The 27,972-nt window shown below is 60.9% G+C and overlaps 2 protein-coding genes across 6 annotated transcripts in view; one reads left to right on the top strand and one right to left on the bottom strand.

Moving 5' to 3' along the window:
- The first annotated feature begins 86 nt into the window (after window positions 1-86).
- GRAP (GRB2 related adaptor protein) lies at window positions 87-17,778 on the top strand. Its single transcript, XM_060082434.1, has 5 exons — window positions 87-164; window positions 6,383-6,480; window positions 10,669-10,791; window positions 15,429-15,597; window positions 17,593-17,778. The coding sequence occupies exons 1-5, from the start codon at window positions 87-89 to the stop codon at window positions 17,776-17,778; spliced, it is 654 nt and encodes a 217-aa protein (XP_059938417.1).
- A 1,112-nt stretch (window positions 17,779-18,890) lies between these two features.
- Window positions 18,891-27,972, bottom strand: part of SLC5A10 (solute carrier family 5 member 10) — a 54,443-nt gene continuing 45,361 nt past the window's right edge. For 3 of the 5 annotated variants that reach the window (XM_060080415.1, XM_060080418.1, XM_060080420.1), the window contains 6 exons: window positions 26,208-26,315; window positions 23,665-23,815; window positions 19,898-20,066; window positions 19,559-19,774; window positions 19,325-19,382; window positions 18,891-19,209 (listed from right to left, as the gene is read on the bottom strand). In XM_060080415.1, the coding sequence (XP_059936398.1) occupies window positions 19,103-19,209; window positions 19,325-19,382; window positions 19,559-19,774; window positions 19,898-20,066; window positions 23,665-23,815; window positions 26,208-26,315 (809 nt within the window). In that variant the 3' untranslated portion in view covers window positions 18,891-19,102. Of the gene's footprint in view, window positions 19,210-19,324; window positions 19,383-19,558; window positions 19,775-19,897; window positions 20,067-23,664; window positions 23,816-26,207; window positions 26,346-27,972 lie in introns of all 5 variants that reach the window. The other 2 variants (XM_060080416.1, XM_060080419.1) reach the window with 2 other exon arrangements.

The raw sequence follows: 27,972 nt of genomic DNA, 5'->3' as shown, positions 1-27,972 counted from the left end.
AAAGGAAGACGGTCCTCGACTGCAGAGGAAGCAGGAAGCTGCTGGCCCTGCTCAGAGCCCAGCTGCCGGGGCTCGGGGACAGCGGCATGGAGTCCGTGGCCCTGTACAGCTTCCAGGCCACAGAGAGCGATGAGCTGGCCTTCAACAAGGGGGACACACTCAAGGTAGGGTGGCCAGAGCCGGCTCAGCTGGCCTCGCATGGGATGGGGGGGTGCTTAAAACCAGGGCCTGGACAGCCCCCCAAACAGAGTCCAGTCTCTGGAGGAAGATGGGCCCAGCTTCTCCAGTTATCAAGTCTGTGACTCTGGACAATCCACCTCCACCCTCTGAGCCTCAATTTCCCCATTTGGGAAATGGGGAGATAGTGATCCCTCCTTTGGGGGCCATTGTGAGGATTCAAGGAGACATCAGCATAGTGCTTGGCAGGGGTTGATTCAACACCGTTTCCCAGGAAAGAATTTGAAAAGACAGCTGGGGAAAGAGAGAGAGAGGAAGAGGCAGAGACGGATGCAGAGAGACAGAGAGGGTCTTGGGAATTAAGTACACACACTAACCTATCGGGGCTAAAACAACTATGATTAGGGGTCCAGACGAGCTTCCCTGCAGGTGAGAAAGGGGAAGATAAGCCTCAACACCGCTCAGGTCCCTTGTGTGGCTTCTTGAGGAAGACATGCCTTCCAGGGCAACCCAGGCAGATGGGCTCCTGGGCTCTGTCTCTCAGGAAATGTCCCTGCTTACAAGTCTGCATCTGGAAGCAGAGCTCAGGGCCCTGATCTGGGAGGGGCCGTGCCACAAGTCGGGCGCTGGAGCTGCCACCAAGTCACGCTCAGGAAGCCCCTGCCCTTCCCTGGGCCTCGGTCTCTGCACCGGCGCAGTGGGCATGAGGCTTCCAGTCTGAGCCGGGGCCCAGGAAGGGACAGGGCCTCCGTGTGCTGACCCCGTACAGAGCCCCAGGTCCGAGCTCAGTGGTGCCCATCAACATCCATTTAAGCTGCTGAGGCCCCATTTCACAGGTGATTAAATGAGGCACAGGCAGGCGCCACAGCTTGCCTGGTGTGGGGTCAGAGGTGAACCCCTGTCCTTTGACTCTGGAACCTGCATTCTGAACCCCGTGACACTGAACAGCTGGGCTAGGTCAGGAGGTGGATGGTTCCAAGAAGAACCGCATCTTTTTGAGGATGTCCCCCTTTCTCTGTGCTGGGATGCCAGCCCTGGGCCCCCCTGAGTGGCTGGTGGGGGGACCTGTGGACGTGTGGCCAGCTGGGGATGGGGCAGGCTTGACACTGGCACCATCTAGCCAGGGCACGAGACTCTTGAGACCGAGGTCTGTTTCAGAGGCCTCGCTTGCCAATCGGAGAGCAGTTTGGAGTCTCTAGTTCCAGACTCTGGGGCTTGAGAGGCAGTGAAACAGTGGGGAACTTGGAATGGGGTGACCGGTGGGTTCTACCTGAGACTCAGAGGGCTGAACCAGGGTGGAGGCAGTAGATCTGCGGGGTCCCCCAAGGCAAGTGTTGTAAAGACGGTGACATCCCCGCTTCCCTCCTGGATGCCTGTGCTCACCCCTGCCCACCCAAGATTGGCCAAGTTTCCCACTAAGCTTTGATAGAGCGTTGGCCAACTCCTGCTGTGTTTGCTTCTAACCAAGTCTCCTGAGGGCAGGGACATAAAACAGTGCCTGGCACAGGGCAGGCCCTCAGCAAGACACGGGGGTGTCGAAGGAAGGAAGGAAGGAAGGAAGGAAGGAAGGAAGGAATGAGATGTTAGCCGAGACCCTGTCTAAGACCCCAATGGGACTTGCTCCTTGTGTCCGTGGAGACCCAGGAGGGGACCTTTCAAGGAATGACAGGCCACCGGAGGGGCTGCCTTTTCCTTCCTTCATTCAACAAACCCTTGTCAAGCTCTCGAGCACCTGCTCAGCACCAGGCATTGTCCTAAGTGCTGAGGACACAGCAGTGGATGAAGCCCAGTCCCTGCCCTCCCGGAGCGGACATTCCAGAGGGTGCATGCCGTCAGGAGGTGATAAATGGGTGGAAGAAATCACCTGGAGAGATGGAATGGAGAGGGTGGGTGGGAGGGTGGGGCAGGGGGACAGCTTTAGATGGGGGGGTGGTCAGGGCAGTCTCTCAAAAGAGACGACAACTGAGCTGAGACCTGAAGGATGAGCAGGACCCAGCCATGCGAAGAGCCAGGGGAGGAGAGTGGATGGAGAGAATGCAGCAGGTGGGGCTGTGGGGTGTGGGTGAGTTTGCAGTGTGGACTCACCCTAGCTACCTGCCCAGGGGCGGCACAAAATATCACACAGCCCCTAAGAATGCTCTTTGGGGAGGGAGACGTTTAACGACATAAAAATGCTCATGAAGCAACGTTAAGTGGCAAAAAAGCAGAATGCAAAGGAACATGCACAGAGTCAACTGACCCATAATCAATAGATATTAGTTTTGGGCTTCCCTGGTGGCGCGGTGGTTGAGAGTCCACCTGCCGATGCAGGGGACACGGGTTCGTGCCCCGGTCCGGGCAGATCCCACATGCCGCGGAGCGGCTGAGCCCGTGAGCCGTGGCCGCTGAGCCTGCGCGTCCGGAGCCTGTGCTCCACAATGGGAGAGGCCACAACAGTGAGAGGCCCGCATACTGCAAAAAAAAAAAGAAAGATATTAGTTTTAGGGATGGGAAACTGACATTCATGCATTGGATTTGTGCCTAGAAAAATACATCAGAAAGAATGTCTTGAGGAGCTAGTGGTCAATCCTGGGAGGCATGCTGTGAGCAAGTCACGCTTCCTTGTTCACACTTCTGCCTTTCCTCACAGGACAGAGATGAGCAAGTGATCCTTCCAGGGCCATACGTGGAGTTAGGGTCCTTTCTCTCACAGCTGTACAGGTGCCGGGTCAAAGCCTGCCCTGATTTAAGATTTTTCTTTTAATTTAAAAAAATATTAAAAATTTTTGGCCATGCTGCCCGGCATGCAGGATCTTAGTTCCCCAGCCAGGTATTGAACCCATGCCCCCTGCATTGGAAGCTTGGAGTCCTAACCACTGGACCCCGCGGGAAGCCCCTGATTTAAGAGTTTGATGGAGTTTTTTGCAATAAATTTTAAATAGACTATTTTTTAAAATTAATTAATTAATTTTTGGCTCCATTGGGTCTTTGTTGCTGCATGCGGGCTTTCTCTAGTTGCAGCGAGCGGGGGCTACTCTTCGTTGCGGTGCGCGGGCTTCTCATTGCGGTGGCTTCTCTTGTTGAGGAGCACAGGCTGTAGGTGCGTGGGCTTCAGTAGTTGTGGCACGTGGGCTCAGTAGTTGTGGCTCGTGGGCTCTAGAGCGCAGGCTCAGTAGTTGTGGTGCATAGGCTTAGTTGCTCCGTGGCATGTGGGATCTTCCCGGACCAGGGCTCAAACCTGTGTCCCCTGCATTGGCAGGCGGATTCTTAACCACTGCACCACCAGGGAAGTCCCTAAATAGACTCTTTTTAAAACAGTTTGAAATTTACAGAAAAATCGAGAAGATGGTACAGAGGAATTCCAATCTGACACCCTGCCGCCCCCTCCCACCGCCCACACACACTCACACGCACACCCTTGGTAACATTTTATATTATTAACCTGGTACATTTGTTACATTAATGGAGCAACATGGATACATTATTATTAACTAATGACCATATTCAGAAATTTTGATTTTTTAACATATTCCTTTAAAATATTCTTTATCTTGATTCCTGACTTTTTTGGAGCTCCCTTAAATTTTGTACCCAAAGTGCCTCACCCATCTCATGCTAGTCCAGGGTCTGATTTCTGTAACCATAAAAACGTGGCTGCAATGTCGCCCTGTGTCCCCTCTCCCTCCCCCGGGCCGGGGACAGCGGGTGGGGCTGGTGCCTGAGCTCCACAACCTGTACCTTCGTGAGCATGTTTCCTGCGCACGGGCTGTGGGCCAGGCCTGTCCCAGCCCAGCAATGACCGGCGGACACGCAGATCCCAGCCTCTGGGAGCCGGCAAGGATGCTGCTCTTCCAGTCTGAGCTCTGCTCTTAGACGAAAGCCCGGTGGCACGTGGACCCACTCTGGACAAGGGGCCCCAAATGTCACTTCCCTGGAACAAAGCCCCCCTCACCGACGAGCAGGCATTTCTGGGTGCACAGGACCCTGCTGCTCCCCACAGGAGGAAAGATGTGGGTGGTGGCTTCACCTCCACCTCGTCATGCACAGCCTGGCCCCCAGGACCCAGACTCAGGGAGCTCACGGCCTCTTGGCATTTCCACGGCGATGGCCGGTGCACCTTGGGCCGGACCCAGCCACCCTGAGCTTCCCCACCTCCTCTCACAGCTGTTGCACAGCAGCTGGCGGTCACGACCACCTGCCCGCGCTCAGGCCCAGAGCCTGGGGTTGTCTCGGCTGCTTCCTCTCCATCTCGTGTATCTCGCCTGTCAGCCGCTCTGCCAAAACCTACCCCAGATCTGACCACGTCTCAGCAGCCCCAATCCAGGCCCCCTTCACTGCTCACCTGGGCCTGCTCGTCACGGACCCCTCTTCCCCCCCAATACCGGAGCACAAGACCTTCAAGCTCTCACCCTCCCCATTCAGCTCACAGCACTGCCCCGCCTCAACCGCAGACACAGGGGCCTCCTTTCTGTTCCAGGGACAGAGCTTGCTCCCACCTTAGGGCCTTTGCACTGGCTGTTCCCTCTGCCTTGGACACTGTTCCCCACATCTTCTCATGTCTCATTCCTTCCTGTAATTCGGGCCTCAGCTCATGTGCCACCTCCTCAGAGAGGCCTTTCTTGCCCACCCCCACCTGTCCCCTGTTGACAATCCCCCTGCCCCCAACCAGGCATCTTCCTTCTATGTCATCCTGACATATATTTTCAGACCACGTAGCAGAACATTAAATCACCTTGTTTACTTGTATCCTTCCTGTTTCTTGTCTGCCTCTGCCCACTAAAATGTGACCTCCTGCTTCCTGCTATATCACTGGGCTGGGCACAGTGCCTGGCACGCAGGAGGTGCTCCATGGCCGCACTGGCCAGGGGACGGTGGCACAAGACAGCACCCAGGAGAAGGGCACTGCAGGGGCAAAGCAGGGGCAGGCCGAGGTGTGAGCCTTCACCTCAGGGAGGGTTGGGAATTCCCATGTCTCAGAAGGTCTGGGGGCTTTGAACAATGTTAACAGCAAGAATTCAGCTAATACAACCAATCAGAACATTTCTGGGTCTTTCCTTGGAGTGGAGGTGACAGGAAAACAAAACCAAAACAAAACTGGGATAGATTAGATATGTCACATCCACATGTCCACAGAGGATTTTGCAGGTCACAAAACACTGCCATGTGCCGTGTAGGCCATAGATGTGCCCATTTTACAGATGTGGAAACTGAGGCCAGGGCTGTGGAGAGAGTCAGAGGCAGGCAGAGTGGTCTAGAGCCCGAGGCTCCCAAGAATCTTCACTGAGTCTGTGACCGCAGGCCCTAATTTTCTCATTAAGTTGGGGGAGTTTTTTGTTTTGTTTAGTTTTCAGCAAAAGTTATCCTGAGTCAGCCACCTGCTTCCGGCTGTCCCTGGGGACACTGGTCTGGCCCAGACTGCAGGAGCAGGAAGGAGGGGCTCAAGGGACCTGGCAGACAGACGAGGGAGGGGCCAGGCCTGGGCCCAGGGGGCAAATCTCAGCTCCTCTTGGCAAAACCAAACCATCTGAGTTGCTGTCCCAGCCTTTGCTTTGGTGAAGGTGGCCTCGGGGGCTGGTGTGAGAAGGGGTGACACATGGCGAGCCTGCCCAGGGAGTGGGGAGGGAGTCCAAGCATCCTGCTGGCGGCCCTCGCCGCGGCCTCCGCCACCCGCCCGCCAGTAGCGACCCCCCGACCCCGCTCAGGTTTCGGTTCCCCTCAGCCCACCTGCAGGCAACGGGGAGTCTGCGACCCGAGCAGCCAGGCCTCGGCCTCGCCGCAGCCCAGAGGCCTCTCGTTTGCTCCCCTGGTGTCTGAAGCCCCCGCCTGATCATCACCCCTGAGCTCAGACGTGAAGCTTGTAAATGCGAGTGAACCCTGTGACCACCGCTCGGCGGGGCCTCCGCAAACCTACCCCCGACCCCTGGCTCTGTGCCTCGTATCAACTGCTGTGGGCCCCCCATGCTCAGGGCCACAGCTCAGGGACTGAGGGGCCCCGGATCTGTCTCCCAGCACCTGGGGGTCCGGGTGGCACGACCTGAGAGTCCGGCTCCAGCTCCCCGCCCTGAGCTCAACCCACCAACCAAATTCTCCTCTGTGATCCCCGGACCATGGAATCACCCCGCAACCTCACTCTCCTCTGGGAAGTGGGCCCCAGGGCTGGTGTAAGCCTTCAGCAGGGGACAGCTGTTCCTAGGTGACCAGGTGACCGTGTCTCTCCCGCCCACAGATTTTGAACATGGAAGACGACCAGAACTGGTACAAGGCCGAGCTCCGGGGTGCAGAGGGGTTCGTCCCCAAGAACTACATCCGCGTCAAGCCCCACCCGTGAGTGGCTGGCCCCACCCCTGCATGTCCACAGGGCCCCCCTCACCCCCGGCCCTGAAGCCAAACGTCCACACCCAGCCTGGCCCAGGCTGAGCTGAGCTGCCTGCAAGTCCTCAGCCCGGCCTCCCGCCATCTGTCTGGGGACCCCCGTCTCTTCCCCGAGCAGAGGTGGGGGACAGAGATATGAGGACTTGTCCCAAGTGGTGGCAGTCGGGGCCAGCTCAGGCCACGACACTGACGACCTGGGACACCGGAGAGCATCCTGGTAGGGGCCCTGGATAGGACAGGGCCCTGGGCGCTCAGCCAGCAGGGCCCCTGGCTGCTGTGTGGCCTCAGGCAGACCCCTGCTCTCTCTGTTCCTCAGTTTCCCTATCTGCAACACAAGGAAGGCCAAGGCTCCTCTAAGAGGCCGACTCAGCCCTGTGCCGGGGTGGGGAGTAAGGGGCCATGGAGGGGCGGGAAGGAGGCAGACCTGTGGGCAGGGGAGCTGACGTGGGCCGAGCAGAGTCTGGGACAGGGCGGAGAGGGAGTCACGAGGAGCCCAGGTGTCCTCGGGCTTGGGACCAGCTGGCCCAGGGAAGCCCCCGTCAGGCTTCCAGTGCTGAAAACCCTGTTCTCAGCCCCAGAACAGGCCTAAGTGGCCAAGAATCTGGGAAAAGCCAACTGGATATTCACGGAGTGGTGGCTGAACTAGCCCCAGGTCACAGTCGCTGGCTCGGTCATTCGCCAAACACCAGCCACTGCCTGAGGGGACCCACCTGGGTGATGCTGGGGACACGTGATGAGATGCTGGGGTCAGAGCAGTTGTGTCCTGTGGGAGAGACAGGACATAAAGAAACTATAACAAGGGAAGGCAGTCAGCATCGAGATAATTAACCAGGGAGGGCTTCTCAGAAGGGGTGGCAACAAGTGAGGTTTTGAAGCATGTGTGTAGGAGTTAGCTAAGGAGAAAAAAGAAGGGCATTCCTGGGAGCGGGAACAATGAGAACCTCTGGCAGTGGGACCGGCAGGAGGTCCTCAAGCGCCCGGCGGAGGGTGGTGGGAGCCATGGAGGCATTTGAGCCGGGTGGGGAGTGGAACTCCTGCAGAGGTGAAGGCAGGTCAGGGCCCGTGTGTGGCTGTGGGGTGGACGGGAGGGAGGTGCAGGGCCAGGATGGGGCCTGGAGGTCATTTCCTCTTTACCTGTCTTCAAGTTATTTCCAAAGCTGCCACCACCTCGGACTTCCTGTGTTGAGCAAAGGCCCGACCCACCCAGGTCCCCTGTCTGGACTCCAGGCCCGCAGGGTCCCTCTGGGCTGTGTGACCTTGGGCAGGGGCCTGTCCTCCGGCCTTAAAGACTTTCTGTCATAAAGGGAGAGAGACAGCGAGAACCCGGCCAGGGCCAGGCCAGCGGAGGACACGGGGGGTGCGGGAGCCTCCAGGTGGAGGCTGTGACCCAGTGAAAGCCAGGAGGTTGGGATGTGGGAGGATGTGGGAGGCCGCTGAGAAGCCTAAGCAGAGGCTTCCGTTTGCTCAGGAGGAAAGAAAAGCTGATAGACTTTGGGGCCACGCCTGTCGGCTGGTGGTTCAGGCAAGCCTCCACCAGGGCAGGTGGGAGCCATGGAGGATTCCAGTGTCCGATGGCCCTGGGCTCCCTGGGGCTGGCTCTGGCCACTTGTGTCTGGGACAGAGTAGGGATGGGGGTCAGGCCCCATGCTCACCTGCCTGAGGCCGTGCCCAGATGCATCCTTGACTAACCTCAGCCCCTGCCCTGGCCCCAAAATAGCAGTGGGGGAAATTCCAGCTCTGTGCCTGACTCAGCCTGTTGGGCTCCAGGGTGTGGGGCGGGGGCAGGGCAGGGGTCCCAGGGGGCCTCGTGTTTACACCAGGCCACTCTTTCCCTGAGCTCAACCGTCACCTCCTCCTGCCCAGGGAGCCCACGGAGGGGGGGCGTGATGCAGACCAGCTGCTCCCAGAGCCTCTGGGCCTCACGGGCAGGGGTCACCGAGGCACCTGATGCAGCCGCGTGGCTGGTGGGCATTGAGGAGGGCTTCCTGGAGGAGGGCTTCCTGGAGGAGGGCGTCCTGGAGGAGGGCGTGGTCTGCTGGGCCTGGAATGTAGAGTAGAAGTTTGCTGGGAGGGCCGCAGACAGGCTAATGGGTGACACGTGGGAGGAGTTCACAGCAGCAGCGGTGAACACCTGCAGGCGGCAGCGCCCTTCTCCTTCCCAGGGCCCTGCGAGCTGGGTGTTCTCGTCAAGGTCTTGTGGGCAAGGAGGTGGCGGCACAGAGAGGTTGAGTGGCTTGTCTGGGGTCATACAGCTGGCAAGAGGCAGAGTGAGATTTGCCGCCAGTGCTGTGGGCCCCGGCTGTGCTCACTGGGAGGGAATGGGGGAACCGTAAGAGCAGCTGGGGGAGAGGGGTGGGCTGGGGGAGAGTCAGAGGCCAGAGACTTGCGGAGCAACTTTTGGGGATCCCTGCCCTTCCCTGGGCCTCAATTTCCACATCAGTAAAATGGGGACTAAGCGAGGCGTCCACGCGTGGAGTGAGCTGTGCTCTGGGGCATCGGGAGTGCTGCTTCTCCAGCACCCTGTCCCCGAGCCGCCACCGAGGACCTGGTCGGGGCAGGGCGGGCCTCCTTGAGGCTGCGGTTTGCAAAATCCTTTGAGGGTGACAGCCGCCCACACGCTGATGCCTCCTGTGGAGTTTTGTGGGTTCTTTGGAAACTCCCACGCAGGGCCCTGTTGGACCCCTGCCCCTGCGGCAGCACTGCACCTGGGTCCTGCTGGGGGCTCCCCGGAGGAGCGCCCTTCCGGGGCCCCCTGAGCTCAGCCTCCGGCTTGGAGGCCTCATCCGGGACTCCCAGACTCCAGAGACCCAGGCCGAGCTCTTGGAGGTTCCCTGGAGCCCTGCCTTCGGCCCCCACCTCCACTGCCTCCCCTCCACCCGCCCAGAGATGGGCTCAGGGTCCCCGCCACTTTGGGGGGCAACGATGGGCTAGAACCTCACTTCTGGGTGTGGGGCTCTGAGACACCATGTCAGGACCAGGACTTCATTTCGGACTGGAAGGCAGGCAGAGAAGGAGCCGGTGGCACTGCCCCTACTGGCGCCCCGGGCGACGGGCTCTCCCCGTGGCCAGAACCCGGGAGCCGGCACCCGAGCTGAGCTGCGTGTTTGTCCTCCTGCCCCCCGTCATCACCTGAGAACATCCGGGGGCCCAACCTGCCCCGCACACAGGCCAAGCACGTTAGTAAAAAACCCTTGGAGGAACTGCAAGGGCTCACACGTGACTGGCGGGTGGGGTTACCAGCAGGACCAGGGCTGTGTGCACCTGAGCCTCTGTCCTGGGCCTGGAGGGCTCGCTGTCAACATCCTGATACAACAGGAAAAGTTCTGCCTCACATCCGCCCGGGACCACGCTCAGACTCAGGAAGCTCGGTTGAAGGAGGGAAGGGAAATTGTACAGGGAAGGGAGGCTCCGGTGGCCCTCAGGGCACCAAGGTCCCACCAGGAGACTCCACCTGCTCTGGGCCTCAGTTCCCCCACCCAAACCATTAAGGGACTGGGCTCAAATCCGGGGTCCAAGAAGCCAGCCAGAGACCACCTGGACCCTCTGAGGGTGGGCAAGCCCCAAAGAGCACAGTGGGCAGGGCTGGAAGAGAAGCTGGATCCCAGCCTCTCACCCCCAGGCCCTGCCAGACCCTCGGCATTTACAAGGCACCTTCTGTATACCCAGTTCTGTTTGGTCAGAAAGAAAAGGGACTTGAACCTGTGAGAAAAAGTCCAGGTGGCCTCAGTCTGTGCATCTGTGAAATGGGTACAGGGAGAGACTCTTCCTCACCAGATCAAAGCTGCTATTTTTTTGGGGGGGGGGTCATCTTTTAAAATATTTTTTTAAGAATCTGAAATGGAAAAGCCCAGCTGGGGTTGGCTGAGTTGGGCTTCACCGAGGTGTGTGTTTGCCTGGTGTGGTGGGAAATGCTTGGGCTCAGGAGCCAGAATGCTGGGACTGGGCCCAACTCCTGCCTTTCACAGCACATGACCTTGGGTGTGTGACCTTGGGCGCATGACCTTGGCCTCTCTGGGTAAAGTGGGTGCCGTCGTATTTCCTGTGTCTGGGGACTGCAGTGAGGACCTGGCAGTGTTGGGTGCCTGGCATAGGGGCGGGGTAGCCTGGCTTCCCCTGCCCTCACCTGCCCCCTCTCTGCAGGTGGTACTCGGGCAGGATTTCCCGGCAGCTGGCAGAAGAAATTCTGATGAAGCGGAACCACCAGGGAGCCTTCCTGATCCGGGAGAGCGAGAGCTCCCCAGGGGAGTTCTCTGTCTCTGTGAAGTGAGTTCTGACCTGGGGTGTGTGGAGGAGGGTGGCCAGGGACAGGCTTGCAGGGTGTGGAGGGAATGACGGATGCTTGGAAGCAAGCGACCCTCTGGGGGTCGGGGATGATGCAGACCCCACGGTGTGGCTCGGAGCAGGAGGATTCCATGCGGCTTGGGCTGGCTGCGAGGCCTCGAGCTCCGGGCTGAAGGCTCGGCCATTGTTCTATGAGCAGCAAGTCACCAGGGGAGGTTGATGTGGTGGGACTGGGGGTGGGAGAGCAGCAGGGCACCCAGGGCAGGTGTCCAGGATGTGCTCCGGACAGGGTTCCCCTGTGTGCTACATAGCTAACAGGATGGACCCTGGGGCCAGGCTGCTTGGGTTCAGATTCTGGCTCTGCCATTTCCTGACTGTGTGACTTTGGGCAAGTCCCTTAACCTCTCTGTGCCTGTTTCCTCACATGTAAAATGGGTTATTGCAAAGAATATATGAGTCATTCTACTTAGAGCCATTATAGTAGTGGCTGGCACGGAAGCAGGGTGGCAGCCTCTGGGCAGCTCAGAACCCAGTCCCAAAGGCCACAATCGGGCAATGGAGGAATCCAGGCTGGAAGGAAGGGGCAGGAACCGGGGTCGGGGGTGAAGGGGTCAGGGCCCCAGCTGGTCTCTGTCCTTCCTACTCCCAGCGCCTGGAACAGTAGGATCTAGGTGCAGCAATTCAAGGAATTGTCACTGGGCTACATGCCACGTGCCAGGCTGTTCTAGGGATTTGGGAAATTACAGTGAAAAAAAAAAAGTTGCTGCCCTTTGGGGTTTATGTCTTAGTGGGGGAGACAGACTGAACATATGAAAAAAGAAGACAAAAGAATATAGCAGGAGCCAGTGTTCAGGGATATGAACCTGGCGGTGGAGGCTGCCTGGGGCCCAGGAGTGAGGATCTGGGAGGAGAGGCTTCCAGGCAGAGGGAACAGAAATTGTGGGTGCCCCGGCGCCCTGCCCTCTCCTGGCGTCTCCCTGAGCGTGCAGCCCCGCCATGCCCTGCACAGGGTCAGCCCAGACGGCTCAACCTTTGGGTGTGTGTGTGTGCAGGACAGCGGAGGAGTCCAGAGGGAGCGGGGGCCCGGGGTCTCCATGACGCCCAACTGAGGGAAGTTCAGTGGCAGCAGACACTCCACAGGGTGGAGGAGGTGACATCTGAGCTGGGCCCCGAAGCATGAGTAGGAGTTTGCTGCACAAAGAGGTGAGAGGGGATGCCAGGCCCAGCGAACAGCATGTGCAAAGACCCAGAGGTGGGGCAGAGAGAGGTGGGCTTGGACAGCAAGGCATTTGTCTGACCAGGAGGGGAGACAGGCAGTTCTGGGGAGCCAGCACCAATGCTACCTTGGGAAGGGGTCTGGGAGTGTCCCTCTGAGAAATCCCAGCACATGCCCCCTCCCCGCCACACCCCCGGCATCCTGGCCAAGCCCCCTCCCCCAGCTCAGAACCGGAACCTTGGGCCCCAGGGCTGTGGTGTGCACACAAGACCACCAGGTGGCGCCCTCCAGCCTCGGTTTCGTCCCCCAGGGCCGGACCGGGTCCTGCCCGGACTCTGGTGCATCGTCTCTTACTGGGGGGCCTTTCAGGGCCCTTGGAGGACCACTGGGCAGGGATCAGAGCAGGAAACAGACTCAGGGCAGCTAGGAGGGGGGCTTTTGAGCAAGAATCTCAGCTCTGGTACTTCTCCTGTATAACCCTGGGCAAGGTACCCCAGCCTGTTTCCTCGTCTGTAGAATGAACATCTATGTAAGGTGCTTAGTGTGATGCTGGCACACAGTGAGTCCTCCCCAAACCCCAGTTATGTAATCATCATCATGTTGACCCTCCCAGGGCCACACCGTGCCTCCTGGCCCACGCCCCAGGGTCCCAGGCTCTTAGAGAAGGGCCAGTGGCCACATGGGGGCGGGAAGCCCAGTTCCCGTCCTGGCCTTACCCTGGACCTGCTGAGTAACCTCAGCAGGTTACAGGTTACAGCAGCTTACAGCAGGTTACAGTCCCCCTCGGCTGTAACGTCCTCATCTGCAACGTGGAGATAGTAGCCCTGGACATCATGAAGTCCAGTGACCCGATGGCCACCCTTCTGGGTGACGGTAAGTGAGAGCATTTCCGCCCTCGCTGGCTGCGCTCCTGGGGACTCTGACCACTTAGGCGTGGCATCTCCTGCACGCTCATGCCACGCCTCATAAAGCTGTCAGAGGTGGGGTTCACGGGCCTTGTTCTGCCTCACGGAGTGATGGGGGCCACGGCTGGCTGCCCTTTACGAGTTTACAGGGGGCTGTTCCCCTCCACCTCTGGGAGCGTGTCTGAGCTGGTGGCCAGTGGGCCGGGGCAGGGGTGCACTGCCTGGGCTGTGTTACTTTTGCCCCACACTCTGATCCAGGCTGCTGTGGGCTTGTCAGAAATGATGGTTTGCTCCCAAGTGAGATGTTTTACTTCTTTTCAGGCCAGGGGTGCCCTGGAGTCAATGATGTGTTTGCTCTACTGCCCTGGTCGCTGAGCCCCTACTGTGCGCCAGGCCTTGTGCCTGGTGCTGGGGATTCAACCACCAACAAATCAGATGAAGCTCCCTGTCCTTTAGGCACTCACGTTCTACTGGGGTGACTGACAATTTTATACATGTATGTATGCATGTATGTATATATATATAATTTTCTAAATGATTAGTAAAATATATAAAATCTTTGAAGATGATAAATGCTCTTGGGAAAATGAAGCAGGAAAGAATGGGGGGACACAATTTTATGCCCTCAAAGACAGGGAGGAAGTGACCCTGGAAGCCCAGTGTGCAGGTAAGGAAACAAAAGCTCAGAGACGTGCAGTAACTTGCCCAAGGTCACACAGCCAGAAAACAGTGGAGCTAGAGCCCATTGACCCTCTGTGACCTGAACCACTCTTCTTCCCTGAGGCCTAAAGACCCAGGAGGAGTCTGTCTCCACCAGCAGCCCCAAGGTCAGTTTGATTCTATCTCACGTAGGCTGCTGGACAGGGAATCCACCCCCTCCCTTTTCACAGACGGGAAAACTGAGTCTAGAGACGGGCCATGCCTACCAGAGATCATCCAGCGGGCAGTTAGCACCCTGGCCTCCACCCCGGGGGTCCACAGGCCCTGATTGGGGGTGGCGGTGGGGTGCTGAGGCTCCTGACCTTACCTCAGCCTTGTTTGTCCTCCCTGGGCTACCACTGTCACCTCTGCTGCTGCTGCCACCAAGCCAGAAGAACCTGCTGGGCAGGACCGGTGGCTGCTAGCATCAGGCCTGACTTCATCCTTGGGGTCTACTGACAGCCCAGGGGCCAGGCCCAGCCCTCATCCCCCTGGGTAGGTGGGCATGGGGGTTACAGGCAGGCTGTACAAGGGGCCAGGGAACCCAAGGAGTCCCCCGACTCTGACTGAGGGCACCTGAGGCAGCTTGCAGAGGTTGGGCCATTGTATGCGGGCCTTGAAGCATGAGTAGGAGTTTGATTCAAGAAGAATTTGGAAGAAATAATGTATGCAGAAGCCTGGAGGCATGCTTGAAAGTGGAGAGAGAGGTTCTGTGTGGTTTGGTTCCTTGACTTGGGCAGGGTGGGAGGATTCCCCCCTCCTCCCACCCCAGACACACACACAGAACAGAAGGTATTTACCTGGAATAAATCTCTATCTTAAATCTTGCATCTTAACCTTTAACAAGGCAGCACACCAGCCCCAGGGCTGGTAGGTGGAGGGAGTGAGCCACAGGCAGGGATGGGCGACTGGGGGGATGGACACCATACTCCTGTCCACAGCCTAGAAACACTTGGACTGTGGGCCTGCAGGAACTCAGGCTGCCCCAAGCCTGCACAGCCCGCCCTGGCCTGGAACGTGCCGCGTGTTCCAGGCAGGTCCCTCTGCCCTGCTGGCCAGCCTGAGAGATGCAGGCTAAACCCTCCGCTGGGCTGGAAGGCACTTGGTGGTGGTGGGTTGCAAGGCTGGGCAAAGGCTGGGAGAGGAGGCATCAGAGAGTATTTGAAGGAAATGAGGCTGGATGTGTCATCAGAGCCAGAACTTGAGACTGAGGTGTTCAAGATTTTGCCCTGAGGGCAATGGGGAGCCATAGAAGGTTCTTGAGGTGGGAGTGGATGTGGGGCAGGGAAGGACAGGAAGCATCCCACAGGCCTGAGCTCCTCTCACACCAGCAGCAGGATGGTCTTAGGACTCACCCCTCAAGGGACTGTAAGGGCTGGGAGGGGACGAGGTGGGGGAGGGAGAGGAGTGCTGAGGCTGGGGGACATTGGGGAGAAGAGATGCTGGCTGACCACCTCTCTCAGAGGAGCCATTTAATGTTGCCAGCACACGAGCACTTCCCCAGAAGGGAGGTATTATGAGGAAACCAAAGTTCAGAGAAGTTAAGTGATTTGCTTAAGGTCACACAGCAAGAAAGTGGCCTGGTCCAAGGCCCACATCCTTTACCCCACACTCCACTGCCAGGTGGGGACTCACCGTGTCTTTCACGGAGCCGGTCAGTGGGGCCTGGGACCCCCTCCCCACCTCCTGACTCCAAGCCTCACCTGGAGAGAAAAAGGCCTGGTTCCGGGGGGCAGGGATGGGGGGAGGGCCCCAGCCGCCGTGGGCCCCCCTGAGGTGGTCTGTGTCCTCTCCCCTAGCTACGGGGATCAGGTGCAGCATTTCAAGGTGCTGCGTGAGGCCTCGGGGAAGTACTACCTGTGGGAGAAGAAGTTCAACTCTCTGAACGAGCTGGTCGCCTTCTACCGGACCAGCACCATCGCCAAGAAGCGGCAGGTCTTCCTGCAGGACGAGGAGCCCCTGGCCAAGGTGGGTGAGCGGGGCGGGCGGGCGAGGGGGCCTCTCCGCAGGGGCCGGACCCCCCCTTCCCACGTGGCAGGAGGTGGGTCCAGCCCAGCTTCTAAAATTCTGTCCCGGGCACTGCAGGGAGACACGCAGGGCTGGGAAAGGGGAGGCGGGGAAGGAAGGGAAGGGGCAGGTGGAAACTCCCCGGGCAAACTGAGCCAGCTGGCTCTCAGCCAGGAGCAGTGCGTGGAGCCCAGGAGGTGCTCAGTGGTTGTTTGTTGAATGAGCGAAGGTACTGACACCGGCTGAGCCTCCTGGGAGCCTCCTGGTCCGCACCGTACAGGTAGGACACTGAGGCTCAGGGAGTGATGTGACTACCCAAGGCCACCTGCCGGGTGGGGTCCGTGCTGGCTTCCGCTCTGCAGGAGTTGGCCTGGGGTGGGGCGCGGGGCAGTGTGAGCGCCCGTGGGCAAGGTCCTGGCCAGGTGGAGCGGGGTCCGGCCGCCCCTGGTCCTCCTAATAACAGCGATTTGCCAGCCAGCTCTTTTGTCCAGGGGCCCCGGAGACCAGCTCTCACACTCATTAGGATGACGACACCAGCCAGTGGGCTTATTAGCCCGACGTGCTGTTTTACTTGGGAGGGGGTGTCGGCAAGGCCTGGGGCTGGAGGTCGGGACCCTGGACAGCCCAGTGAACTCGAGCTCTGCAGAGGACGGGAGCACGGCCGTGGCCAAGGCCTGGGGAGGGGCTGCCAGGTCGCAGCTCCAGTCCTGCCTGTTCCTAGACTCCACCGCCTCGCCGTGTGTGACCTTAGGGCCAGTTCTTCCCTCACCTGGGCCTCAGTTTCCTCTCGGTCCGGTAGGGTGAACCCTGGGATCTGATATGTCAGGGAGAAAACAGTGTCTCAGGAGGAGCCCCTGCCCCTGCCACGCACCCTCCGTCCCATCAGCGCACTCAGCCTGCTCTGCTCGGCCTGCCCCTGGGGGCCGGGCCAGCTCTAAGCTCAGTCTCAGGGACTCTTCGCTCCAGTCCCCGCCGGGCCTGCCTCTCAGACCTCCATCCCCTCCCGTCGCTGCCTGGGCCAGCTCTGCCCTTGGAAAGTGTGAGGGGGCCAGGATGGAGCTGGGGGCCGCCGGAGGGCTCCCCAACACCCACCGCCTCGCTCTGGCCTGGCCCTGGGGTCACCGGCCCCGCAGGGCAACTCCAGAGCTGGCTCAGTCTCCTGGGACCCACGCCCCCTCTTCCTTCCTGGGCAGAGGACCGCTAATTAGCCTGTCCGTGATGCTACGGCCCGTGCCGGATAAGATTCCGCAGGCTTGGGGCAGAGAGCCTGGTGGGCAGGCAGGGCCAGGGCGCTGGGTGTGACCCTCATGGTGCCAGGCTGATGTGCCAGCAGGGGTCCCTCGTCTAGCTGCCATCTGAAGGGGGAGGCAGGGAACCAAGTCCCCCAGAAGGCAGGGACTCACCCAAGGTCACCTTGGGGCATAGATGGGACTGGAACCAGGCCTGAGAGAGGTAAGCAGTGTAAAGTGACATCCTTGCCCTCGAAGCCTGGCCAAGGGCAACAGCAGTGAACTGCTCGTAGCTACACATACATCACTTTATAGTTTATAAGGCCTGTTCCTGTGGTTCTAGGGCCTGGGGTCAAAAGTTATCATGGCTGCTGCAGAGTCAGGAAAGAGACCCTGAGACGGGCAGGGACCTAACCAAAGTCCCATGCTGAGGCCCAGGATTCAGGTCCCTTGACCACTGGCCCTGTGGTCCCTACTGGGCCGCCAGGACACTGGCTGTGCCCTGTGTAGACACAGGGTCTGTGCCGCAGACATGCAGGGGGTGGGCAGCGGGGTGCCCACGGGTGGGGTGGCCATCATCTGGACCTGGATACAGAGCTGAGTTCAACCCCAGTTCTGCCCAAAAGACCCCCTCCACCTGTGGGAAATCGCTTATGTTGGGGCCTCCATGGGGACAGCCCGGCAGGGGCTCCTGAGGGGCCCCACTGACGGCTCCCTCTCCTCGCAGCCTCCTCGGGCCTGCTTTGCCCAGGCCCAGTTTGACTTCTCAGCCCAGGACCCCTCCCAGCTCAGCTTCCGCCGCGGTGACATCATCGAGGTCCTGGAGCGCCTTGACCCCTGCTGGTGGCGAGGCCGTCTCTGCGGGCGCATCGGCTTCTTCCCGCGGAGCTACGTCCAGCCGGTGCACGTGTGACCCAAGTGGGCCCAGGGGCAGAGCCAGTGGACCGGCCATCCACCGGGCACTGAGGTCCAGAGAGAGGACACGGACACCCCCAGCCCAGTGCCTTGGACTGGAATGTGGGCCTACTGACTGTCCGGCAGGCCTCCTGTGCTTCATGTCAACTGGGACGGGTCCAGCGCCCCGAAAAGACCGCCTCACTCAGGGCCCCTGGGCTAGGGGAGCTCCGGGGCCTCCGCCGGCCTCTTCCCATTGGCCATCAGCTGTGTGATGGCACAGGGTGGCTGGCAGGGCCCGCCCACTCCAAACACCAATGGCACCACCCCCAGGGAGGGCTGGGGACTCCTGGGTTCCACCCGCTGGGGGCTCAAGCCAAGGAACCACGGGCTGGGTGGGTGACCACCCGCTGGGCCTGCCGTCCCCTCCATCCAAAAGCCCCAAAGGCTGGCTACTGGGGAGGTGGCCAGGGCCCCGCACACCTGTGCCTGGACTTGCTGGACAGACTCGGAGACTTTGGGCTCCACCTGGGATCCAACGCCCCTGCCCACCACAGACACTTCGGGGGAGGCTGGAGGCCCTGAGGGAGGGCGGGCAAGGGTGAAAGAAACGGAGGCTGCGGCTCTTCCGTTGGCCCCACGGGAGGGACAAGCTCTGAGGGGCCAGCCCTGGACGTGGCCACTTGGGAGACATAGCTGCACCTGCTCTTACTTGTTCAGGCCCAGGTTCTGCCCAGACCAGGGCCTTGGGAAGCGTGGGGGACTACAGGCCAGGTGGGGAGTTGCGGCCAGAGTTGGGCTCTGAGGGCCAGCAGCGTCCAGAATGGGGCGGGCAGCCTCGGTGGAGCCCCAGCTTGAGGAAAGGCAAGGTGTCCACGGGGAAGGGGCCGTCAGCGCGGTCCTAAGCAGGGGAGCCTGGGGCCCTCGGGGCTTGGAAAGGGCTTTGAATGCCAGGCCGGTGGTGGAGGGGCGGTGAGCAGGGAGAGGGCAGCAGGTGGGATGGGGGCGGAGAGGGGCTCCCTCTGCCCAGCGCTGGCCCGAGACCCTGGAGCCCTGAGCTCTGGCAGATTCGCTGCTCACGACCTGGGCCCGTGAACTCAAAATAAAAACAGTAAAAGAGTAGAAGGATGCTCATCAGAAATCTCATTTTCTTTCCAATTACGACTACTATTTTTGAAGCATCACACATTCTTTTTTCCCATTTCCTCCCTAATTTTTCAGAGCTCCTGCTTTGCTGGCTCAGCCAGCCCCCCGGGCACTGACCTGCCCTGTGGCCACAAGGGGCACCACCCTCCCCTGGGCCTCCGTATCCTTGGTGGGGAAGGGGGCATCTGGGGACAGTGTCAGGCGAAGTAGGCGTAGAAGAAGACGTTGACACACACGAGGAGAATGGCGTTGAAGCCACAGACGCGGGCCCAGAAGGCATGTTTCTGGGATGCTCGGTGGTCACCTGGATGGGGCGGGAGGAGGGGACAGATGAGGGCCACAGGGTCCCAACCGGGGCCTTGCCTCCAGCCCCGCCGTGGGTGGGAGTGAGAGGGAGCACCTTAGGGTCACAGACGCACCTGTTTTGGCTCCCGAGGGCAGGTCCTGAGCCAGGGTCCACCAGGTAAGATTCTCGATCTGCAGGGAAGAGTGAGGGTGAGGGTGAGGGTGGCGGGACGGGGGTGGGCCCAGACGGGATCAGGGGTCAGTGATGGAAAGAGGGCAGCCAAGTTCAAAAAGGGCCACATGGGGCTATGGGTCAAGAGCTAGAAAATTCCTGAGTCAGAGAGGGTCAGGGGTCAGGACAGGCTCACCTGGATGCCCTGAGGGGGTGGCGTCAGCAGGCTCCCAGCCACCACCACGGCCCCGCTGAGCACGAAGAGAGCCACGGCAAAGTGCAGGTAGTGGATGCTGTGGAGGATGGCAGGTCGTTCCTCGGGGTGGCCGCAGGGCGGGGCTGGGTGCAAGAACTCCAGCACCAGCCTGGTGGCACCCACCGCCAGCCCCGCCATCAGGCCCCAGAAGGCCCCCTGGGGGGAGAAGGCAGGGCAGCTGGGGCCTTGGGAGGAAGGCCAGGGTTACCCCCGACCCAGGCACACAGGCGGCAGGGGGAGATGTGCACCCAGCCCCACCCCAGCTCTCCCCATCCCCACCTGCTCATTGGCCCGCCGCCAGAAGATGCCCAAGACGAAGACCGCGGTCACCGGGGGGGCCAGGGAGCTGGTCACCGACTGCATGTAGATGAAGAGCTGCCCACTGTTGGAGCCCTGCAGGACCGGGATCCAGGCCACACTCACGCCGATGAGTACCACAATGACCAGCCTGCGGGCGGCAGCAGGCAGGCCGTCCCTCGAGACCTCTCCTCAGCCCTCCCTCGCCTCCCACCGGTCCCTAAGGCTCGCTCTCCATCCGTCCCCTGCTGCTCCAACTCCAGCCTCCTCCCTGGCCCCTGTCCACTCCTCCAGGGATGTGGCCCATCTTGCCCTCTCCAGACCCTTCCATGGCTCCCTGCCGCTGGCAGGAGCCACCCCTGACTCAGCCTGTGTTCTCCCGCTCATCCCTGGGGTCTCACAGTGGCCCCTGTGGCCCCCGGGTCTCCTGCGCACCTTCAAGGCACCGTCCCAACCTCTGCGCTTGCTGTCCGTCTCCCACTCGCGGTGGCCGCAGCCTCACCCTGTCAGTTCACTGCTGCCTCTCCCGGCACACAGTAGGTGCTCAATACACATCCTTGACTGCATGAACGACCCCCTGCCCTCACATTCAGGCCAGACTGACCGCCCAGCATTCCTCTAACCCTGGTGGGCCTTTGAAGGAGCCATGGCCTCTGGTTGGCACCCCCCCACCCCCTACAGCTCTTGGCTGTGGACCCACATCCACTACTGGGCGACCTCCAGCCGGAGTGCAAGGTTTGGAGCCCAGCAGTCTCAGCTGTGAAGCCCCTTCCCTGCCCCATCCTGCGTGGAATCCTCCTCTCAGCTCCTGCCTGCCTCCTGCTGGGCGTGCCCCCCCACCCCCGCAGCAGGGACACCCTTCACTCGTTCCTCCACAAGGCATGCATGAGGAGCCCACCGGAGAGCAGGGTGCTGGCTTAGGGACCCAGACTTGGTGACGAGCAAGCCTGGTCCCTGCCCAGCACCCAGAGTGGAGCAAAGAAAACAGATGAGCCTGTTATTCTGCGCTCAGGGCAGTGCTGAAGGAGCCCAGAGGAAGCGTCCATCCAGGAAGGCTTCCTGGAGGAGGGGACCCTGCAGCTTTGAAGGGGTATGGAACCTGGCTAAGGGGACAGAGCTGGGGCGAGGTGTCCGTATGTTCCTCCCTGGCTGAGAGCCCCTCGGCTGTGTCCTGGGTCAGCTGGACGCCCCTCACCCTCAGAGGTGGGTGATGCGTGAGACTCCCTGGAACCTCGGACAGCACAATAGGAGTGACAGAGGCCATGTGTGCAGCTGGGGCGGGCCCGCCTGCCTCCTGTCCTTCCCTTCCAGGCCAGAGGGAGAGGGTGGAGGAAGGAGGCACCCCCTTGATTAGGGCTAATTAACCCTCCGCCTGGCAGGCAGCCAGTGCTGCCCGCTTCAAAGGCACAGGCAGGCTCCACCCCGCCCTCCTCCAACAGGCCCCGTGTCCAACACCAGAGTCAGCATCTCTTGCGGGGCTGGTGCTCTCCAGCCCGACCTAGAGTGGGGCCCTGGCCCTCTCACTGCCCTCTTGGGTTTGGTCTGATGACTCAGCCACCACCAGGCTGTCAGAGGGACCCCAAACCCAGAGGCTGTTCCTTCTGCCTGGAATGCCCTTCTCAACCCCTCCCCCAGCAAAACCCCCTTGTCCACCAAGGCCCAGCTCAAGACCCTCCTCCTCCAGGAAGTCTTCCTGACACCCTGCCCCCCCCACCACTCTGCCATCAGGATGACTGGCCCCCTCCATTGCCCCTGGGCTGCAGCCATGGTTGCAGGGGAGTCCCTCAAGGGCTGAGGGGGCTCTGAGACCTCTCTGGGTCCCCTATGTTGCCCAGTTTGATGCAGGGTCCCAGGGAGGGCCAGCAGTAGTGGACTGAATAACAGAGAAGGGTGGACAGAAGGGGCTGCAGGGGAGGACTGGGGAGTGGGGCTGGGGGCTGGCAAAGATCGGGGCCCCAGGCATGAGGTGGTCACGCCCCCAGGCTTATGATAGCTCCTCTGGCCCCCCAACCTGAGGAGACCTGGGTGGGGGGGTCCCCAGCATCCCCGTGGTGGCCTCATCCCAGGCTCAGGGGGCCCTCTGCTGCCCTGCGGTCTGGGAGTCCCATCTCTCCTTGGACTGAGGCTCCAAAGATCCAGAGCCCACACAGCTGGAAACAGTGTGAACAGTGCCGTTAGGCAGGAAGCAAGCTGGAGGTGTTGGGGGCTGTCCTGGTGCTTCAAGACGGAGGGGTGGTAGGGCTAAACCCTGGCCGCACACCCAGCATTGGGCCCTTTCCACCCCACCGACCTGGCAGCTGAGATAACTGGGGCCCAGAAAGGGTGAGCAGCCTGGCCCACATCACACAGCCGGGTGCCCACAGGCAGGCTGGCAGGGCCCGGGGTGGGCTTGCCTGGGTGGATGGGTGAGAAGGACGGTCAAGGGTGCCCTGTGGGGGCTGAGCTGGCATAGAGGGGAGACCGGCTCAGGACTCTGGCTTCAGGTGGGAGCGGGAGGCTGGGAAGTAGCAGGCAGGGGACGTGGAGCCGCCAAGGGGGGACTGAGGCTACCAGTGTCCAGGCCAGGGGGCCGAGGCACACCCTGGGCGGCAGGAGGACGTCCGGGCCCCAGTTCCCGGGAAGCCAGGGCTGGAGGGGCTCAGGGAGGAGCCGGTCCAACAGGGGCTGGGAGGGGTGGTCCAGGTGCTGACACAGAAGCTGCCGGTAAGCCGAGGGAGAGGCTCCCTGTTCTGGAGGAGGTCTGAGCTGCAGCTGAGCTCACACTTGCCAGCCGGCATGTCCCAACAGAGGCCGGCTGCTTTGCATCACGGGGATGACTGCCTGGAGCTCCAGGAGACCCCACCCTGAGGATGGGCACCACAGGCTCCCGGCTGGAGGGGGCACTGCTGCCAAGCCAGCACCAGAGGGCCGGGTCCCCCTCGACCGGCACAGTGGGGGCTGCATGGCTTGGAGGGAGACAGGCAGGGTGGGACTCCTGAGAGGGCATCGACTCCTCTTCATCCATCACTGAGTTTCACCCCTAAAGGACTCCCGGGTACTCGGCCAAACTTGGGGATGGAGGGCTGTGCCAGGCACAGCCCCCCTCCCCCCATGGGGAGGGGCATCGGGACACCAGTGGGACCGACAAGGCCTACATGTGCTATGGGAGCGAGGCTATAGCTCCTGTGGGAGGCTTTGAGGGGAGGGGGCTCATTCCTTGGTCAGAGGTATCAGGGTGGGCTGCCTGGAGGAGGGGCACTTGAGCAGAGTCTAGAAAGATCAGGTGAGTCATCAAGGTAATAAGGAGGGGACAGGTGGGGCTCGGAGGAAGTGGGCAGAAGCTCAGTGGGGCCAGGGGCACAGGGGCCAGAGGGACAGCTATGGTGTGGGTGTGGCCACACCTGAGTGCTGGCTCTGGCCCTCTCTGGGGCAGCTGGGAACTGTCAGGGGGACTAGGGGCTCAGACCTTGGGAAGGCAGATCTCTGCGTGGTTAGGGAAGGGGGCTCTCCCTGGCAGATTCCCTCAGAGATTCCACTTGGGGTAAGAGATGCATCCAAGATGGGGGTTGTGGCTGTGAAGGGGTGGCCAGGAGAGCGATGTGGAAGGTGGGAGGGGTAGAATGTTCTGCTCTCTTCTCTCCTCTCCTTCCTGGTGTCGTCCTTTCTCCAACTGGCAAACTCCTACTCATCCCTCAAAGCCCAACTCTGCTGGGGCCTCATGGGTTGGTGGTGTGGCCGGGGAAGCCCTCCTCCCAGCCCCTCCCCCATACCGTCCCACCAGCAGCAGCTCCCGCTCCCCGGCGCGGGGCCGCAGCCACTTCCAGATGTCCATGGTGAAGAGCGTGCTGCTGCTATTGAAGATGGAGGTCAACGATGACATGAGAGCAGCCATCATCACAGCGATCATCAGCCCCCGCAGGCCTGGGGGGACAGGGGCCACTGTGACCCTGCCCGGGCTGCGTCCCCACCCCCGGGAGCCCTCCTGCCCAGGCCCCACCGTCTGAGGCCCCTCCAAGTCCCTGCAAGTGGAGGCCCAGGAGGGAGTAGGTGGGGGGGTTGGAGGTGGTGGGAGAGAGACCCCGACATGGGAGGCTGGGGACAACGGCGGGGCTCCCACGTCTGCTGCCCGAGCCTGCGGGCTGCTGGCAACAGGGATCTGTTCTCAGCCTCTCGCTTCTAAGGAGCTTCCAGTTGACAGGGCACTTTCACACCCAGACTTCATTTGACGGTGAGGAGGTGGAAACTCAGAGAGGGGAAGAGAGTTGCTCAGGGATGCACAGCAGGCCAGAGGCAGAACTTAGGGGTGGGGTGGGGGAGTGAGGACAGCCTGGACGGGACCCTCAGCCTGGAGGCCCCTCCCTGGGCAGGGCCCAGGGGACCAGGGCCTGGGGTTTCCTGCTACTTCCTGTGAGTGGCCACCCTGTCTTGTTGGCTCTGTGAGAGAGGAGATGTGGCTGTCCAAAGAGGAGAGAAAAGCCCCCCCGGTCATGGGCTGAAAATGAATAAGGGGCCCCCACCAAGGTGGGCGAGGCCCTGCTGTGCAAAACCTGCCGGGGGTCGTGGGCTTGAGAGGGGCTGAGTGTGTGGAGGACTCAGTGATGTGTGGCTTCAGGCTGGTCGCCTCCCCTCTCTGGGCTTCACTTCGAGTCTGTCTCCAAGGTTTCCTGTGCTTTTTCTTCAAGTGTCTAAGCACCTCTTCCACCTCTGCAGATTCCCTGTCTGTCCTCCACACCCCTTTCCCCCACCCCAGGATAAGCCACCTCCCCTGAGGGCTCAGACTTGCAGGTGCCATTGCTTGCCTGGCCCTGGTTCTGTATCTGATCTGCTGTGTGACTTCCAGGCATCCCATGGCCCTCTCTGTTCACTTAGGGTGACTGAGATGGGGCCCAGAGGAAAGTGAGTTATATCATGGTTTTCCCCCAGACATTTCTCCAACCTCCTTCCCTTGCTCAGGGAGGTGGATTAACTTGGGGCTTATTCTCCTCCCATTTCTCACACAGGGAGCTCAAGGCCTGGAGAGGGGTTATGGCCCAACAACGGCTGGGTGTCAGCAAGCCCCCAGAACAGAAGGGGCAGACGAGGCCCCGGGGTGGGAAGCCACAGTGCAGCCAAGCCCTGTGCCGGTCAGTTTCCCTGTGCAGCTGCGTTTAATCCCAGCAACCATGCTGAGGGGTGGGTTAGTGTCATTATCCCCAATTTACAAATGAGGACACTGAAGCTGCGGGCAGGGAAGGGACTGGCCCCAAATATCTCAGCCAGCAAGTGGCAGAGCCCAGGTCTGGTCCAGGAGGGAGGGAGGAGCAGGGCGGGGCCAGAAAGCTCCCATGGGGGTGGGGGGACACTGAAGACCCAGAGGTGAAACCAGGTTGCAGAGGAAAGTCGGCTCCTGTTTTTGCTTAGGTGGGATGTCCCTTGCCATGTATTCTGCTTGCACACCTCCTGTGACTGAGAACTCACCACCCCACATCAGACTGGCAGGGAAAGTGGAAAGGCCAAAATCTGCCCCATGTTCTCTGGCCTGCAGGGTCTCAGGGGTCTGCAGAGGCAGCAGGCTCAAGGTGGGCCTGGGGCTCCTGGGTCCCCAGCAGAGTCAGCAGTGGGTCTGGGGCCAGAGAGACTCGGGTTTGCGTCTCAGCCACAAGCTACAAACCCGGGACGAGCCACTTTCCTCTCTCTGTGCCTCAGTTTCCCCATCTGTGAAACGCAGCTAAGAACTCTGCCTCATAAGCTTACATAAGAAGCAGTTTGTGAAAGGGCCCAACACCCAGCAGGCCTGAAAGAGGAGACAGTGGCAGCCTTTCTGGAGGGACGGGCCAGCACCGGCTAAGAGGATGAGCCCTGGGGGCAGACCGCCCAAGTTCAGAACCAGCTTTGCAGCTCACTTGCCACGACCTTGGCCAGGGCACCCTGGGTCTCAGTGTCCCCATCTCTAAAGTGGGGATGATGAGGGACTTCCCTAGTGGTCCAGTGGTTAAAACTCCACGCTTCCACTGCAGGAGGCACGCACAGGTCTGATCCCTGGTCGGGGAGCTAAGATGCCACATGCCGTGCAGCGTGCCAAAAAAAAAAAAAAAAAAATTAAAGTGGGAATGATGATCACAGTGCCCAGGGCTCCTGAGAAGAGGACACGAGTCAGCCGCATGTGACGCCTGGGCGTGGTGCCCGGTGCACGCTGGGTGCCCTGTGCGTTTTCTATTATTATTACTTTCCTCACATCCTGCTCATCCCACCTGGATGTCACACAGAGTCACGCTGGATCAGAGTGGGCTCCACCGCCCCCAGGGCTCCTCCCCGGACCCAGTTGGAGCCTCACCTGTGGGCATCAGCTCCATGACCAGCTTGGGGTAGGCGATGTTGGAGCAGCCAATCTCGGCCCCGCAGGCCCGCAGGCACTCAGAGGGCACCACACAGCCCACGTCATCTGCGTGAGAGGAATGCCTAGTGTCCCCCGCTCGCCCCCCGCCTGCCCTCCCTGGGGTGGGCAAGCGCCGGGCTGAGGACAGGAGCCTGGTGCACCTGCTCTGTCACCATCTGCCACCAGCGGCCGCTCGGCCCTGGGCCTCAGTTTCCCAGCCTGGGTGACGAGGCGGGGGCCAGCCTCAGAGACTACTCTGGCCCTTGACACCCTCTCCTCCAGCCTCCTGCCCATCCCATGACCCCGGCTCCCTGTCCCACACCAGGCCGGCTCTGCTGCAGGCTGGCCCCGCTGCAGGCCGGCCCCGCCCAGGTGAGCCATCCATCCACCGTCTGAGCCCCTCTGGGCACTGGTCTCCCTCCCCCCACCTCCTGCCCCCAGCCCTCTTCCCCAGAGGGGCAGGTGGAGGCCCCCCACCCGGGCTGACCCCTCAAACAAGAAGGGAGCCCAGAGCTCCGTACAAGACCCTCCAGACTCCCAGCTCCTCGGGCTGGTCTCCTTCCCTGCCCCTCTCCCCACACCCCAGCCTCCTCCCACCTGAGCCTTTGTGCTGGGTGCTGCTCTCCCAGGCCTTCCCAGGGGCGGCTCAGAAGTCATCGCCTCCATCTGAAATAACCCCCCTCCCCCATGACCCCCTCCCCCCTCAGCACTCGTTTTCAACACTTCACCTCCCCTGGACAACTGGGGCTGTCGGCACGGGAGGTGGTTCTGCTGCAGACCCTCCCCCGTGGCAGGGGCAGCACCCACTGCTCGCCCTCTGAGTGAACAAGGAATGAGTGGATGGCCCAGACCTGGCCTGAATCCGAAATCCCAGACTCCCCCACCAGACGCTGGAGCCTGACCCTGTTCAGGGCCTGAGGGCGGGGGGCCTGGCTCCCGGAGAGCGGGCAGAGGTAACAGACCTAGGGTCGACCCCACGTGCTCTTGTGCCCCTGGGAAACACTCTTTAAACACCTTTGGCCCCTGCCCCCCTGGATTCTCAGCAGGGCCCGCAGAGGAATGCGCAGAGCAAGCAAACAGAGAGATGCGATTACAGGGAAAGTTCAGAAACAGCAGCCATCGCTCAGCCGCTCGGGCACAGGGGCCTGTTTGGGGGGTAACGTTTCCACGCGTGGGCATTGATGTTTCCGTGACTTGGAGCCCCTGCACGGACCGGGCACTCCTGGGTTAACGCCGCTCCTTAGATGCCCAACCCACCGTGGAGGGTCTCAGGCCCCCTCCCCGGGGCCAGAGGGGCTGGAGCAGCATCACCCCCCTCCCCCATGACCCACGTCCCTGAGCGCCAGGCTTCCAGGGCATCTGCCCCGCCAGGCCCCCACCCCTGGCACCTCCGGCTCAGTGTGTCCCACCGTCCTCCCTCCTGCCACAAGGTGGGCACCAGCTCCTCACGGCCTCCCTTCCATCCTCTCCATCCTTCCAAAGCCACCGCTTTGCTCACATCACTTACTTCTCAGGAACCCCCTCTCCGCCTCCACCCCCAGAGCCCACGGCTTCCTGGAAAAAAGTCCTTTCCATGACATTCGAGGCCCTGGACAACTGGTCCCAGGTCCTGTCATCCCAGCACCGTGCGCTGGCCACCCCGACCTGCTTGCATGTTTTCACACGCGCCCAGCATGCTGACGCCTCTGTACCTTCGCAGACGCAGTCTCTTCCTGTTGCTCTG

Source organism: Mesoplodon densirostris, chromosome 18 (genome assembly GCF_025265405.1).
Source record: "Mesoplodon densirostris isolate mMesDen1 chromosome 18, mMesDen1 primary haplotype, whole genome shotgun sequence".
Classification (NCBI taxonomy): domain Eukaryota; kingdom Metazoa; phylum Chordata; class Mammalia; order Artiodactyla; family Ziphiidae; genus Mesoplodon; species Mesoplodon densirostris.
The sequence above is the reverse complement of the archived record's forward strand: the minus strand, read 5'-3'. Positions and strand labels throughout refer to the sequence as shown.

What these genes read in the sequence shown, in the direction of transcription:
- GRAP (XM_060082434.1), top strand. Translation starts at nt 87, where the DNA reads ATGGAGTCCGTGGCCCTGTACAGCTTCCAGGCCACAGAGAGCGATGAG. An exon ending in ACAAGGGGGACACACTCAAG is followed by an intron (nt 165 to 6,382) that starts GTAGGGTGGCCA and finishes TCCCGCCCACAG; the next exon opens with ATTTTGAACATGGAAGACGA. An exon ending in ATCCGCGTCAAGCCCCACCC is followed by an intron (nt 6,481 to 10,668) that starts GTGAGTGGCTGG and finishes CCCTCTCTGCAG; the next exon opens with GTGGTACTCGGGCAGGATTT.